A 15,543-nucleotide genomic window follows, 5' to 3' on the forward strand; every position below is an offset into this window, starting at 1 on the left:
TTTTAAAGGCTTTTTTCTCGATTGTATTTTTGTCTAGTTATTTCCAATGTTGTACTGTTCAATTTTTTTTATGTTTGGTCCGTTTTTTTTGTTTTCTTTTCTCTTGATTCATTTCTTTTTTTTATGTTATTTTTTTTTTAAATTTATCTCAAATTCTAGTGTTTTATCGCATATTGGCTTGTTTCATTTCTTGTTATATGTATTGTCGTGTTTTACTTTTTTATCTTGTTCTGTCTTGCCCAATGTCTTTCAATCTTGATTTTTTTATGTTTTATACCATTTTTTTATCTTATTTTATCTCATTTTATCCAGTTTTATTTTGCTTTATTAAGTTGGTCATGCGAAATCTTTTTTTTTTTTGTAATTCGTTTATTTGAAACGGCTCATACCTTGAAGCTTTAGGGAGCCAAACTCGTTTTTTTTTTCAACAATTGTTTGCTTTGGTCTAGATCCCTTTTTTAACACTTTTTGAAGAGAATAGGAAATAGATAGGGAAATATGGAAATAAAAAGAATTATAGACGGATATTAATAGCTTTTAGGAAAAGGTATATTTCGAACATGTAGTCCAAGTCCATCACAGCTAACGCATCCCTCACTGGAACGTCGGGTGGTTTTCCTCGGGCCCGAAGGGAATCTATGAAGTTCGTTCTGGCGACAAGGTGGTCCTCACACGACCAAACAATATGCTCGATGTCATGGTAACCTAGGCCGCAACCGCATAAATTGCTGCCAGCAATATTTATACGATAGACTACCGCATTCAAGGAATAATGATTGGACATGAGACGGGAAAATAAACGAATAAAATCCCGACTCAAGTCCAATCTATTAAACCAGGGTTTAAGGCTTACCTTTGGGATAATCGAGTGGAGCCCAGGGGTGTCAGGTGTCCTGATTTTTCAGGATTTGTCCTGATTTTTGAGAGGCCGTTCTGATTTTTCTTAAACGCTTGAATTGTCCTGATTTTTGAAAAAAGACCTTTAAAATGTCCTGATTTGTCCTGATTTTTTGAAAAATATCTAAACTTTAACTAAATTTATTAAATGGTGAGAAAATCAAACAAATATTCTATAAAATAGTTAAACTAGTTAAACCGATGATAATCTTTGGTTCAAATGATATTTAAATAATGTTTTTCGATGTTAACTTCAAGCCATTCAAGGTTCTTCTCGCTGCAGTTGCATAGCTTAAGGCGTCTTCAGCACCTGTATTTCGCCTTTAGCTATGCAATCTAATCAGAGCTGCATGTTATTTTCATTAATTTAGGGGTGTCCTGAAAAATCCTGATTTTCATCATTGCGGTGTCCTGATTTTTATCAAAACCACGTGGCACCCCTGGTGGAGCCACATGCGAAAGCTTGTTTTTTTCAATTTTTTTATTATGATTCACAGGGCTGTAGGAAGAACTGCCTCATAGGTGGTGACAAAATTATTCATAGAACATTTTTGCTTGGAAAATGTATGCATAAAGAATAGTAAAAAGGTGATACTAAGAGCATGCCATTATTCGGGTTTAAGTTCTTTTATATTTCAAATCATTACTTTCGAAAATAAGTCCTTAAAGTGTTAGGTTTATTTCAAGCCTTAAGAAATGAATGAAAGATCACGAAGGCTTTATTTGAATAAAAAAAATTGTTCGGGGTTCCAATCAGATTTATATTTAATTCTTATAAACTCGATATATTCATTTTTAAGTTTATTTTTTTAAGGATCAACAATATAAATAATGTTAAACAACAAACCAATAAAATATATTTCCTGAACCCGAAGATGAAGTACAAGTTAATTTATCAACAATAAATGTTCATCAATAATTTATTTCATGATTGAAATCGTGTGAAAAATTGAAACTTAGATTTTTCAAGAATTTTTTTTTTTGTTCTGGGCAAAAACGAATTTTTATTCTGAATCTGAATTCTGCATTTTGAACCTGAATACAATTTTTGAATTACTATCCTATAAAATAGATTTCTGAATATAAAATCAGAACAAAACTTCCTAATAACTATGAACAGAACAGACAGAATTCTCAACCAGAAATCTCTTTTTTGAGTTTTGATTCTTTGTTTTTCTAAATGAATTTTCATATATGAAAATTCCGAATCCTTAAACTCTGATATTTTCCGCATGATTTAAAAATGGTATGTTATTTTATATAATTTCTTAAATATTTGATTAATGATGAGTTTCGAACATGTAAAATTAATTTTATTTTAGTTTTTAAAGTAAAGCCAAGATTCGGATCAGAATTTTGCCCCAATGATGAACCAAACTGAAAATCAAGAATTATTAACTGGGTACAAATTCCTCAATCCGGTTACAGGCAACAAAATGGAACCAGAACATTGGAAATGATTCAAACCTAAGCTCACCAGATATTTTTCCACACTTAACCGGGCAGGGAAAATCTGGACTTTTTTATCTAAGAACCTTGTAAAATCCGGGCATTCGATTTCAAAATTTAAAACCAAAAATCTGGTCAATCTCCAGGCAAATTTTGAAATTCTTAAATTAAAATCAAGAAGAAAAAACGTGAAAAGTAGTTTGATCCCATCAAAACACATCAACCAGTTTATTTGGATAAACTTTGTTAAAAAAAATGGTATTGGACGCAAAATACTAAATTATGATGACACAATTTAAATTTTGCTTTGATTTAGCTAATAATTAAAAACATTCGGGCAAAACCCGGGCAATCCGGGCTAACCATAGAAAGTGTGAAAATTCGATATTGGAGGCTAAGGACTGTACCCAAAATTCAACTTGTTTTGAGAATAACTTTCAACGCTATCGAAAGTTATTCTCAAAACAAGAATTCGGAATACAGTATTTAATTTGCTAACAACAAGTGAGGATATTTTTTTAAAATCAATAGTAGAATTGTGGACCTGATTTCAAGATTTTGGGCTTAGTTCTGAGTCGAGATTGTTACTCTTGATTAACTTTAGTCGTTCATTAAAATTTTATTATGAATTTAAAATTTTGAATTTAGAGAAGAACATTTTGTTGACATTTTTGGACCTTCATGGGGGGGGGGGGACGTGGTTGAACCCCAAAAACGCCCCCGTTTTTACGGCCATGATGATTCATATTATTCCATTTTTGAACACTTTTTTGTTTAGTTTAATTTGTTATACCTATTTTACCCTGATGAGTAATATTGTTCTGTCCAGTTTATAAATCATATTTATCTATATTTCCCCAATATAATCTTGTCAATTATTGTTCTCTTATTTTATTATTATTTAACTCGTTTATTTATTTCCTGGTTTAAACTGCTTTTTGTGGTTTTGTGTTTTTTTCAAGATACATCATATTTTAACCTTGTTTGTTGTTTTGTTTGTAAATATCATATCATGTTATTCAGTTTTATCTAGGTAGTTTGGTCTTGTTTCATCTTGATTAATAAATTTTAGTTTAATACGATTACCTATTTCTTACAAAAATTAGTATCAAAATATTTCAACAATAAATAAATCTTGCATGAACCGAGATGAATGAACTGGCTAAAATTTTGTTCAGGTTGAACAAAATTTAGGGTCAAATTCCATGTCTGAGAAATACATGTGAAATCTAACTATGCCAATTGGTAGCTTAGAGTGTAAAAAACGAACTTTTGGTATATGGCGGCGACTCAGAAAAATTAGACTTCACATGGTTCGTTCTAGTGATTAAAATCGAAAATGATATCAGGAGTTTTTTTTGGTACTGAGATTTGGTCCCTACCGCCCCTAGGAGGGGGGGGGGGGGGCGTTGAGAGCTTTAAAGTAGGCGGTGAGCTGAATTTTGGATTTTGAGGGGCGTTGATCCGGGGGCGGTGAAGTTTTACTGATTTTTGTTTTGCTTAGATTTTGAAACAACGTGAATTTGAAATGACAGCGAGAAGTGATTAATTGAGCACTAACTTAACGTATGAGTCAAGACTGAATACCAAAACTCATCGTTCTATGAATCTTCAGCAAGATTTGAATAAATATAAGAAAATGCTTTCCATATCACAGGAAAGATTGAAACAAACACAAAAAAATTGTAATTTTAGTATTTGAAGAATTGTTTTCTTCGACGGATAGAGGTTTTAGTAGATTGTTTAACATATTTTTTGAAAATGCGTTTAATTAAATTTACGCTTTAGGATAAAGAAGATATTAAAACGATTTTGAGGTTGATTTTTTATGACTTCCGAATAAAATCTTTACGAAGAAGAATCACGTCATTCTGCGATTTAATGCCAATAACAAAATTAACTTTATTTACCAGTAGAATTTACCTCTCTGTCATCTTACAATATGGAAAAAATGATAGAAAATTTTCGCAGGTACCACTTTAAATGGAAACGTTCAGTTAATTGTATTTAAAAAAATATATAAAATTATTATCTCGAAGCTTTTAGATACAAAGCGTATTTCTATTTTTCGTACTATTTTCAACAATTTTGAAGATAAGCTGTTTAACAATAATTTTGTTACCATCTCTGACTTATTTTCAAACTTTGTTAACCATTCGAAACCTTCAGAGTTAAAAAGGCAATTATTGCATAAAGCGGTATTTTTATGGAAAATAACAGGTACTCACAGTTTTCATTCAAAAAATATGAAGAAATTTAAAAAAAAAAACTTAAATTACATTAGCTTAAGAAAAATCTACTAACGGAACTTCTTCCAGTCGTACTATTTTCCTGGAACTTTGTAAATATTTTTGCATACACGTGTTTCAATAAGTTCAATAATTCATTTTTAGGAGTGATTCTACGCGTCTTATTTTTTGTTCAATGAACTTAACATAGCCGCTATCCCAAAAACCACTTGACCTATCGTCAAAAAATGTTACAAATGAAATTATTACCTTATCTAGGTAGTATCTATCACTGAAAATTTCATCAATTTTCTTTCATGGATTCAAAAGTTATCCACAGAAGAAAATTCCGCACTTTTCTCGAAAACTTTGTTTAGATTAATTTTAACTCGTTTTCAAACATGGCGTTTTAAACATTCCAGCTGGTCGGAAAGTGAGAGGAGTGAAGTGTTCAAATAAATTTAAATGTGTGCTCAAAGCGGAGCAAAATCGCATGATTAGATCCGGTGACCAACGATTTTCAAAATTCGATTTTTTCGTGTCGTAATTAATAGGACAGGTCAAGATGTAAAAACGCGTTTGGCATTATGTACTCGAAATTTATCATTTTTGTCCTTATACCCCTATACTAAGGAAGCCAGATTGCCTGGTTTTATCCGAGTTTGCCCGGATATTTAATAAAAAATTTGGGAACTGTCCGGCCGGGCTCGGTAGCCCGGATTTTCTCGAAAAGTGCCCGGATTTATAAACTTTATTTGGCAAATCCAACAAAAAAAAACAAATTTTGCTGTATTTTTTTTTAAATGTAGCCTCCAAAATGAAATTTTTTGAGCAAGTTTTATAGAAATAATTATGAAAGGTTTTTTGGAAGCCGAAAAACGATAGAAAACCTGTCGATAAGTTTTGTTGAAAAACGTTTTTTTTTTCATTTTTTTTACTTGATTTTTGTTGAGAAATTTCTGGTTTTTATCCAAAATTGCCCGGATATTGCCCGGATTTTTGGTCGTCTATTTTGAAATCAATTTCCCCAATATTGCCAGGTTTTTAAATGAAATTGCCCGGATTTGCCGGTCCGGATACGTGCTGAAAAAAATTCTATCAACCTTACCCTACACTTCATTTATTTATCAATAAAATAACAGGAATCCATGCTATTTTTTTCGTTAACATTTCCGGCCTGTTAATTTTGTCCAGTTAAATAACTAAATTGTGAACACTTGTTAAGATATAATCGCTGAGCTGTAAAGGAATTTGAGATCAATTTAATTAACATTTCTTTGAAAAAACAAGTCTGTAATTTTAAGATCACAATCGAATGTGTTTGTGTTGAATTTTGATCAAATTTTAAATTTTGTGTAACTAGTTGGTGTTTCTGTCTTTTTTCAAATAAGTTTAGAAACAAAATTTATTATAAAATTGTGTCATAACTTTACAAACTACTGCAATGTTTTTTTTTTTCTGAAGTTCTCTTGAAATGGAAAACGTCATGATTTGATTTCGGGTGAATTTCAAAACTTTTTCCAAACACAAAAACTTAATATATGATCTTCCAACGGAAGTTTTTTTTTCCGAAAATTCAACGATTAGTGGCTAAATATTCACAAAATTTCCTTAGGGGCAGTGAGCTTAGAAATTCAGCAAAAGGGGCGGTGAGTGAAAAAAGTTTGAAAACCACTGGCTTTAACCCATCCATATTACAATTCTCAACTTTCTTCTGCAAACTTGCCCTTCATAACATTGCGTCATTGCGCATCTTTTGAGTTCGATGCTGATCGAAAATTATTATCTCAAGTACACATTTTTATTGATTGAAAATATTATTTTACAAAAAGTCATAATATTTAAAAATAAAAAATAATACAAATTAAAAGTCCGAAACAGTCTAAGCAAATTTTTAGTCTAAAACTGACAATGAAAGGAAAATTCAGAAATATAAGAGATACAGATTTGATACGTTTTCAAGATTTGAAAATTTTATTAGGAAAAAGTGTAAGAAAAATTGCTTTTTTTCAAAAATCGAACCAGTGCGACCTCTAAACATCATTTTTCTGGGTCGCCACATATGAAAGTTTGTTTCCTACACTTTAAGTTACCATTTGAAGGTTGAGCCCCCGAAATCACAGACATAGTTTAATTTTTGGCCACCCTTATTATTCATGTTTATTGACTTCTGAAAGAATTCTTTAATCCTGTACTAACCATCAGTATCCAGTTTTAAGACTTTAAAAAGTACTTATAAAACGCTTATAAAATAAAATAAAAAACACAAGAGGTTTTGAAGAACATCTTTAAAAAACGTTCTGAAACAACCAAGGTATATTAGCGGCTTCATACAGATAAACTTTTGGATAATGAAATCTTGGAAAAAAAAATTTTTTTCTCAAAAATCGCTTCTGAAGACGAGTCTGTAATTTGACACTCCTGACTAAAATCACTATATTTCTCTCTCTCATTTCCAAACCGATTTATACAAAACTATGGTTTCAGAAACCTCGTAACGTAACTCAAATATGTTACTCAGGCGATATTCAGCTACAATACTTCAGTTCTCCGCTTTTCAAAATCTAAGATCAGCTACGGAATACTCTAAAAATATCCACTTAAGTGCCAATCAAAGCAAAGATTATGACCACAAAAATGTAAGAAAGTAATAAAAAAATTGTACTTTCCAATCGATGAACCAAAAAATTGTTTGAGTAATAGTAGATAAATTTTGTAAAGTGGATTGGAAAGCTGACGTAAATACGAATCACAAAATTTTGACGAATTTTCAATAGTGGCAGTTTTTTTAATTGTTCGTCAACTTTCAATTTCTCAGACTTTCTAACACTTAAAATCAACTTTTCGACTTATAAAAATATGGTGCAAACATTTCTGGGTATTTTTCAAAAATCTGTGAAAGTAATAAAACCTCATATGCGACGTGAAGAATAGCTCACATGAATTTGAAATGTCATGTTTTGTGTAGCTTTTTTTATAGCAAATATAAATTTTGAATCGATTCCATCATACGATTGATCATTGAATAAGAATAATTGAAAAATGTTCTTTTAGATTGTGCGAAAAAAAAAGCCAAATAACCATCTTTTAAGAAATATTTTGAAAAAAATATTATTTTTTTTATCAACCAAATAGCTTTTAACGTTTGTTTATGGGTTTTATTTGGTACTGAATATAAAAAAAGATTTATTCTTCTGGAGAACGCAATTAACTGTCAGATAAAGCTTGTCATTTTATATTCAGTTGAGTCTAGGAAGTAAAATCTTGGAAATTCAGTTAAACCTTGAGGCTTTTAAAGGCTTTAGGAACACTTTCTTCTGAGCCAGCATTCTCCAAACGAAACAAAAAGTATTATATACTGCAAAAAAAGTGCGCATTCTTTGATTAATATTTTTCGGTGATTTATGTAAGACTAAATTAAAACTGCTGTTTTTCACGTCTCGGCCTACTGAACTTCAGCCAGTAGGCCGAAACGTAAAAAAGCAGTTTTAATTTCGTATTACATAAATCACCGATAAATATCAATCAAAGAAAACCATACAAAAGTGCGGTGATGAAAACCAAACAGCAAAAACTCAAGAAAGATTAAATAGAGAGTTTTATAAAGAGTACTGTAGGGCATTTACAATTCTAGGATTTTTTTAAAATACGCTTTGCAATAAAATAAAACACGATCATTTGCTTACATAACCTCCAAAAGTTGAATTTAGTCATCTCAGGAAAGGTACATACTTAATTTTATCGATTTACCGTCAGTCAACACCTACATTTAAACATTTTATCCCAAGAAATCTTAATGCGCAAATAAATAACACCGTATACAGGAAATTTCTTTCTGTTTCATTCACTCTCGCATGCAGCATTTGAAACTTCATTTACAACACTTTAATGTACACAATGCATAGCAATAAATAACAGTCTTACAGAACGCCGTCGTCAACGCCAAACTTGAGCTTAAACCACCCGCTGATCCTTGGTGAAGAACAGGAACACTTGCTCCAGCGTGGTTTGCCCCAGGGCGTAGTCCTCGATGGCTAACCGCGTCTTGTTGGCTTCCATCAGCCCGAACATGGCGGACCACCGCAGATCGGTAATCGGCACGTGGAAGCTCAACGAGTCCATGTATTCTTCCCTGTAATGGAAAATTTGAGGTTATTAACCATTTAAAGTGGGGGGAATAAGTCAAAGCCTACTTCAAAACAGCGCCCGTGAAAGTTCCGATGATGAATTCTTTGACATTTTCGGTGCGCTGTCGTAGCAGGTCCTGGTTTTCGTCTTTGTGAACCTTGAGCGTTAGAAGAAAGCCTTTGGAAAACTTGTTTTTAAGGTGTTGAGTGGAGCCCAAACATTTGAACTCGCCATTGACCATGATGGCTAGTCGGGTACAGAGCGCCTCGCATTCTTCCATACTGTGGGATGTTAGTACGATTGATTTTCCGGCGCTACGAACTTTGCAGATCATGTTCCAGAACTGTCGTTTCGCTCCAGGGTCCATTCCGGTGGTCGGTTCGTCCAGATAAACAACTGATGGATTGCCGATGAGCGCCAGAGCTGTGCTGAGCTTTCTTTTGTTGCCTCCACTGTATTCCTTGGTTTTTTTGTCCAAGTGCTTAACGAAGTTGAGATCTTCGGCTAGCGTGAGGCAAACGTTGTCCTGATCCTCTGGACGAACTCCTCTAAGCAGAGCGTACATTTTGAGCGTTTCTCGTCCGGTTAGGTTGTCTAAAAGGGCGTCGAACTGAGGGCAGTAACCGATCTTCTGGTATGCTCCATCCATGTTGGAACGCAAGCTGATGCCCCGGACCCAGGCGTCGCCATCGGATATACTCTCGTCTCCAGTCATCATTTTGAAGGTGGTCGTTTTACCGGCACCATTTACTCCTAGCAACCCAAAACATTCGTACGGATCTATGGCAACGGATAGTTTGTCAACAGCCAGGAAGCTTTTGTAGTACTTGGTCACATCTCGCATAACAAGGTTGTGGTCGTTGATGTTGGTACTCTGAACTCGTTTTTTCTCCGCCAAAACATCGGTGTCTTCTTCTCTGGAAATGTGACCGTTTGAGAGATTTTTCGGTCGACTGAACAATGTCTTTTTGATAGCATCCAGAGCTCTTCTATCTAACCGGTATTCATGAGCGAGAATCACAAACATTGCTCCCAGACCGACCAGCAGCATGTACAACAGATTTCGATTGATCCCAAGTTCATCAAACGAGAACAATTCCGGAACGCAGCATTGCGGAATAAGCAGGCACAAACTGTTTATATCGCAGTTACGGGTAAGTTCGCACTGTTTTTCGCACGCTACTGTCGTTCCCACTATCTGATTAATGTTATTTAAGCCGTGGGTCAAGGCAAAGTTCGGAAACAGGAGGAAAACCCATTCCAAGGCATTGCCGATGTCTTTCAGGTCGATCCCCGGAAATTTCAACAAAATTACTGCCGTAAATAGGATGGCACCAGCGACAATGTTGAGCAGCAAAACAACCACGAAACCTGTTGCAGGAACCTTGAACAAGAACGAACACAGATAGGTGGTCGGCAGGAAGGCAAACCCGAACATGAACAGCAGCAAAAACACACGTCCAAGTTCGGTAGCCGATGACCAGCCATCCTCTTGGAACGATACCAGTGTTATGATGAAGATCAAACAAGTTACCACGAACATCAACATATCCCAAACAAAGGCAACTCCCCAGTACAGCGAAATTTTTGTACCACTGACGTATTGCAGCAGCTTGGCTCGATTATTACGCTCCCGGATGTAGAACAACACGTAGAGTGCAGCAACAAAAGCCATCGCAAATCCACTGTTGAAAGCCAGCTGGAAGCCCGCGTTAATGCCCGTGTTCAACGCATCCAGCTGGGTTTGGACCCGATAGGGAAGCGGTTTGTTGATGATCGTCAGCTCACAGTCAGCGCATCCCGATGCGAGCAAACCATTGAACATGAGAGAAATAGCCAATGGAGCCGTGTGATATCCCTTGTTGTTAAACCACGCAATATACGAATTGCTCGAATACGTTACTCCCACCATATACCTCACATTTACCGTGCCAATCGATTCCCTGGACTTTGCCAGAATAAAATCGTTCATACTCTCGGTGGCCATCGAAAGCTGATGGCTGCTTCCTTCGTATTTACCCGCAAACATTCTCCGGAATCCCTCGACGGCTTGGCCGCTGGCTGTGTCACCCTCCAGAACCGTCACCGTTTGCTGGTACGATTCCAAGGCCATCGTTAACGGTGGTAGATCCTGATCCCGCTGGATGCTTCGTACAATGGCGAACGTCATGACGACGAATAAGATGGGGATGGCATTCTGGATCAGCAGCTGAACCCAGGAGCGTCCGGTCGAGATGGCTTTCTTCAGCAGCTGACCCTTGAGTTGGCTGACGGTGAGGGCACCCCCGGACAAAAGGGTCAGATTGTTGAAGGAATCTGTCGAGTTGTAGATAAATTCGATGATAAATTCAACTATACCGATAGGAGGTTTTTTTTTAAATATTTTTACGAAACAAGCACCCAGTATGCGTGGAAATTGATCAACTATTTTTTTTTTTAATGTGAAGAAACAATTAAAAAAACTTCACTTTTAGTAACACTGAGAGCATCTGTATCTGTGGTTAAAACAGCCAGTTTAGACTCAAATTCGGGCGATGGCCGAATTTGGGTGATGGTTTTTCATTAGTGCAAGTAGTGGACTGCAGCTAAAATTTCACCCAAATTTCGACAGATTTTACGGGGATTTCTTAAGGAGAGAAAGAGTAACTTTTTTAAAAACATCGCCTATTATACTAGTTTCAACTCATCTTTTTTTTAGAACCGGTATAAGGATTGCTTCGAAACTGATTAGATTTGAACTGATTTCATCATAATAAGCTTAAGTTCCAGTAGCCATGGGATTTCCGACTGAAGTTCGATTCCAATAAGAGTTCCAATTGATGGCTTAAGTTTCCAGTCGCCATAGGAGTTCCGACTGAAGTTCGATTGCGAAAGGTTGGAGTTTCAAGTCGCAATGGGAGCTCTGGCTGAAGTTTGATTGCAATTGAAGTTCACTTTACGAATTTTTGCTGGATCGGAAGGACCATCATCAAGAGAGTTCTAAAGGTTCACTTTACAATTTTTCGTTGGATTGGGAAGACCAGCATTAAGAGAGTTCTGAAGGTTCACTTCACAAACTTTCGTTTGATTGGGAGGACCAAGAAGAAGAGTGTCCAGAAGGTTCACTTCACAAACTTTCGTTAAATTGGAAGGACCAACATGAAGAGTGCTCTGAAGGTTCACTTCACAAACCTTCGCTGGATCGGAAGGACCAATAAGAAAAGTGTCCAGAAGTTCACTCCACAAACTTTCGTTGGATCGGGAGGACTAACAGGAAGAGTGCTCTGAAGGTTTATTTCACAAACTTCCGTTGGATCGGGAGGACCAAAAGGAAGAGTGTTCTATGGGTTCACTTATTGAATATTCGTTGGATCGGGAGGATCAATGAGAAGTGTGTTCTGAAGGTTCACTTGACAAACTTTCGTTGGATTGGGAAGACCAACATGGAAAGTGCTCTGAAGGTTCACTGCACAAACTTTCGTTAAATTGGGAGGACCAAGAAGAAGAGTGTTCAGAAGGTCCTTTTAAAAAAATCATTGAATTGGAAGGACAAACAAAATGGATATTCATAAGGTTCACATCACAAACTTTCGTTGGATTGGGAGGATCAACAAGAAGAGTGTTCTGAAGGTCCATTTAAAAATTTTCATTGAATTGGGAGGACCAACAAAAAGAATATTCTTAAGGCTCACTTAACAAGCTTTCGTTGGATTGGGAGACCAACAAGTAGAGATTCACTTTGTGAATTTTCGTTGGATCTGGAGAACCAACAATAAGAGTGTTCTGAAGATTTTACTTCACAAACTTTCATTGGATCGAGGGGACCAACATGAAGAGTGTTCTGAAGGTTCACTTCACAAACTTTCTTAAGATTGGAAGGGCCAACATGAAGAGTGCTCTGAAAGATCACTTCACAAGCTTTCGTTGGATCGGGAAGGCCAACAAAAATTACATTCTCAAGGTTCACTTCACAAACTTTCGTTGGATCGGGAGGACCAACATTAAGAGTGTTCTTAAGATTTTACTTTACAAACTATCGTTGGATCGACAAGACCAACAAGAAGAATGTTCTGAAGGTTCATTTTATAAACATTTGTTGGATCGGGAGAACCAAGAAGAAGAGTGTTCTGAAGGTTAACTTCACAAACTATCGTTGGATCAGAGGGACCAACATGAAGAGAGTTCTGATGGTTCACTTCACAAGTTTTCGTTGGATCGGCAGGACCAACTGAAGAGTGCTCTGACGGTTCACATCACAAACTTTCGTTGGATTGGGAGGACCAACAAGAAGGTGTTCTGAAGGTTCCGCCGGAAATACTGAAAATCTTTAGATTTCGAGCATCGATCCGTAGATACGTAAAAGTGCTGAAAATCTGTAGAACAACGGAGAAATCCGCAGAGGAGAAATCCGTCTAGGATAAATTCGTAGAGGGGAAATCCGTAGATCTGGCCACGCAGCCACTATCACTACCAATAAAGTAAAGTACTACAAACTAGATACTCTAAGTAATGCAATATGGCAAAGTTAGTAGAATTCGGCTTAGGCAGCATATTTCCCTATTGAATATTTATAATTCACTTTTTTAACCATATACGAGACTTTCTTAAAGACCGAATTTTTTATGAGATCTTGCACATGTTAGAGACAAAACACAGACACTATTGGTTTCTAATTGAAACTAAAGAACAAAAAACGTTCCAAGTACAATACTCACACTGATCTGCGATCGTATTGATTGCAATATCCGAGGAATCCGGAGTATCGTGAAGACTGTCACTTCCCGCTCTGAAAATGAAAAAAAAGGTTTCTTACACTTCACCACGCTTCAAACGGAGCCACTCGGTTACTCACTTCAAGAACACCTCTTCCATGGTGGTCAAAGATATCCCGTAGCTCGTAATTCCACAGGCTTCCATCGAAGACTCCAGGTCCTCCAACATTTCCCGAAACACCTGAATGTAACTCTCCTTCAACACAAACGAAAGCTCAGACCCAATATCCGTCTCAATGCGGATATCCGGGATGTATTTGGTCAGTATTCCCATCAGTTTCGCCTTATCGCAATTGGTAGCTTTCACGCAAATCAACCGATAGCCAACCCCGAAAGTTTTCTTCAGGAAGAACGGGGACCCAACAGTTTTCAGTACTCCATCAGCCATGATGGCGATCCGATCTCCTAAAACGTCAGCTTCGTCCATGAAATGGGTAGACAGTAGCATGGTGCGGTTCTTCTTCTCCAACTGAAGCAGATCCCAGAGAGCGCGACGAGCCGAGGGATCCATACCGGAAGTCGGTTCGTCAAGCAGTACCACCTTGGATCCACCACACAGGGCAATACCGACGGCTAACTTTCGTTTCATTCCTCCGGAAAGTGTTTGAGACTGGGCGTTTCGTTTGTCTTCCAGCTTCAACATGTCAAGATATCTCGTGATTTCCTGTTGAAGGTCACCCTTAGTAACACCTTTCAATCTCCCGAAGAATCTCAAGTGTTCGCCGACAGTCATTTCGTCAAACAGAACGTTGTGCTGCGGACACAGACCCAAAGACTCTCGAACACCTTCAATATTCGTCCGGATGTCACACCCGTTCAAGAGAGCAGTTCCGGAGGTTGGCGAGAACATTCCGGTCAGCATCGACATGGTCGTCGTTTTGCCAGCTCCGTTGTGTCCCAGAAGCACCGTTATTTGATCTTCGTACATGTTGAGATTCAAGTTCTGGACAGCCGGTTTGGTTTTGTTGTAAACCTTCCTCAGGTTCTTGATCTGGATACCAGGCTTAGTGAAGCTTGGATCAGGTTCAAAGAACTTTGAGTTCTCAGCTACGTGTCCGTTTTTCTCAGCCCTATCCTCATCTGAAGGAATGCCGGTCCAAAATTCCTTCTTAAACAAGAAATTCCAAGGCTTCGCTACTCCAAACTCTCCGGGCATCACTTGTTCAACATAGAGAGCGATGAGCAGATAGATAAGGGCATCTACCAGTAACATAATGATGACCAACCCAACACTTAGACCGTCATCAATAGTGGCCGGCTCGAAAAAACTGGACCATCTTAATCCCAATTGGTTTGCTTCCATTCGTAACGTTCCCAGAACGCCAAACGACATGGCCGTGTTGGAGAATATACTCATCCCAATCTTAGACCCTGTACTCATCGAGTCGTAGTTCTGGGACGTCAGGTTATACGGCATCACGAAGACGAACCACATTAGACCCCCAATTCCGGCAGCTAAATTGGCCTTGTTGAAGAATACGCTCATCATGAAGCAGAAACAGACGGTCGCTATCGAGTACACAAAAAGGAAGAACCAAACCGCAGTCCAGTCCGAGTACTCCAGGATCGATGAATTGTTGACTCGAACCTGCCGGAAGAATGGAAAAATGGTGTCAAAAGATTGGTCTCACAGAATCCCTTGATTATGGGTATTGGGTGGAAGGACTCAATCCAGTTAGAATTCGGGGAGCCGAATATTCGGCTTTGCAGTTTAGGCAGTATTCGGCGCCGAATATTCGGTACATCTCTAGTCAAGACGCTCATGAACGTGTGTGACGTTGCAATCAACTCTCCAACTATACATAAACTACACAGACGCACACAGGGGTACAGTTAGTATGTTATAGTTTTGCAACTCCTTACTAAATTTCATTTTTTTCGTTACGAAGTTTAGTTTTGAGAAAGCCTGCTTTCAGGACCAAAAAAAAAACAGTATCGGAAAGAAAACCTACAACTGGTTCCTGAACTTGATTCTCGAGGATATTTTCCGGTATTACTAAAAATTGTATATCACACTCGTTGCAAAGCTCGATTTTTTTAGCACTCGACTCGACTTTACGACTCGTGCTGAAATAACCCACTTTTTGCAA

General features: G+C 37.1%; 2 protein-coding genes across 3 annotated transcripts in view; one reads left to right on the top strand and one right to left on the bottom strand.

Annotated features, from left to right (window-relative positions):
• LOC129751004 (uncharacterized) overlaps positions 1 to 15,543 on the top strand; it is a 951,184-nt gene that overhangs the window by 621,695 nt on the left and 313,946 nt on the right. The gene's annotated exons all lie outside the window — the stretch shown is intronic.
• Positions 8,437 to 15,543, bottom strand: part of LOC129751006 (phospholipid-transporting ATPase ABCA3-like) — a 39,895-nt gene continuing 32,788 nt past the window's right edge. The window contains exons 6-9 of the mRNA XM_055746242.1: positions 13,534 to 15,041; positions 13,397 to 13,467; positions 8,768 to 11,018; positions 8,437 to 8,706 (exon numbers count right to left, since the gene is read on the bottom strand). Of these exons, the coding sequence (XP_055602217.1) occupies positions 8,529 to 8,706; positions 8,768 to 11,018; positions 13,397 to 13,467; positions 13,534 to 15,041 (4,008 nt within the window). The 3' untranslated portion in view covers positions 8,437 to 8,528. The remainder of the gene's footprint in view (positions 8,707 to 8,767; positions 11,019 to 13,396; positions 13,468 to 13,533; positions 15,042 to 15,543) is intronic.

The sequence above is a fragment of the Uranotaenia lowii genome, chromosome 3 (assembly GCF_029784155.1).
Source record: "Uranotaenia lowii strain MFRU-FL chromosome 3, ASM2978415v1, whole genome shotgun sequence".
NCBI lineage: Eukaryota > Metazoa > Arthropoda > Insecta > Diptera > Culicidae > Uranotaenia > Uranotaenia lowii.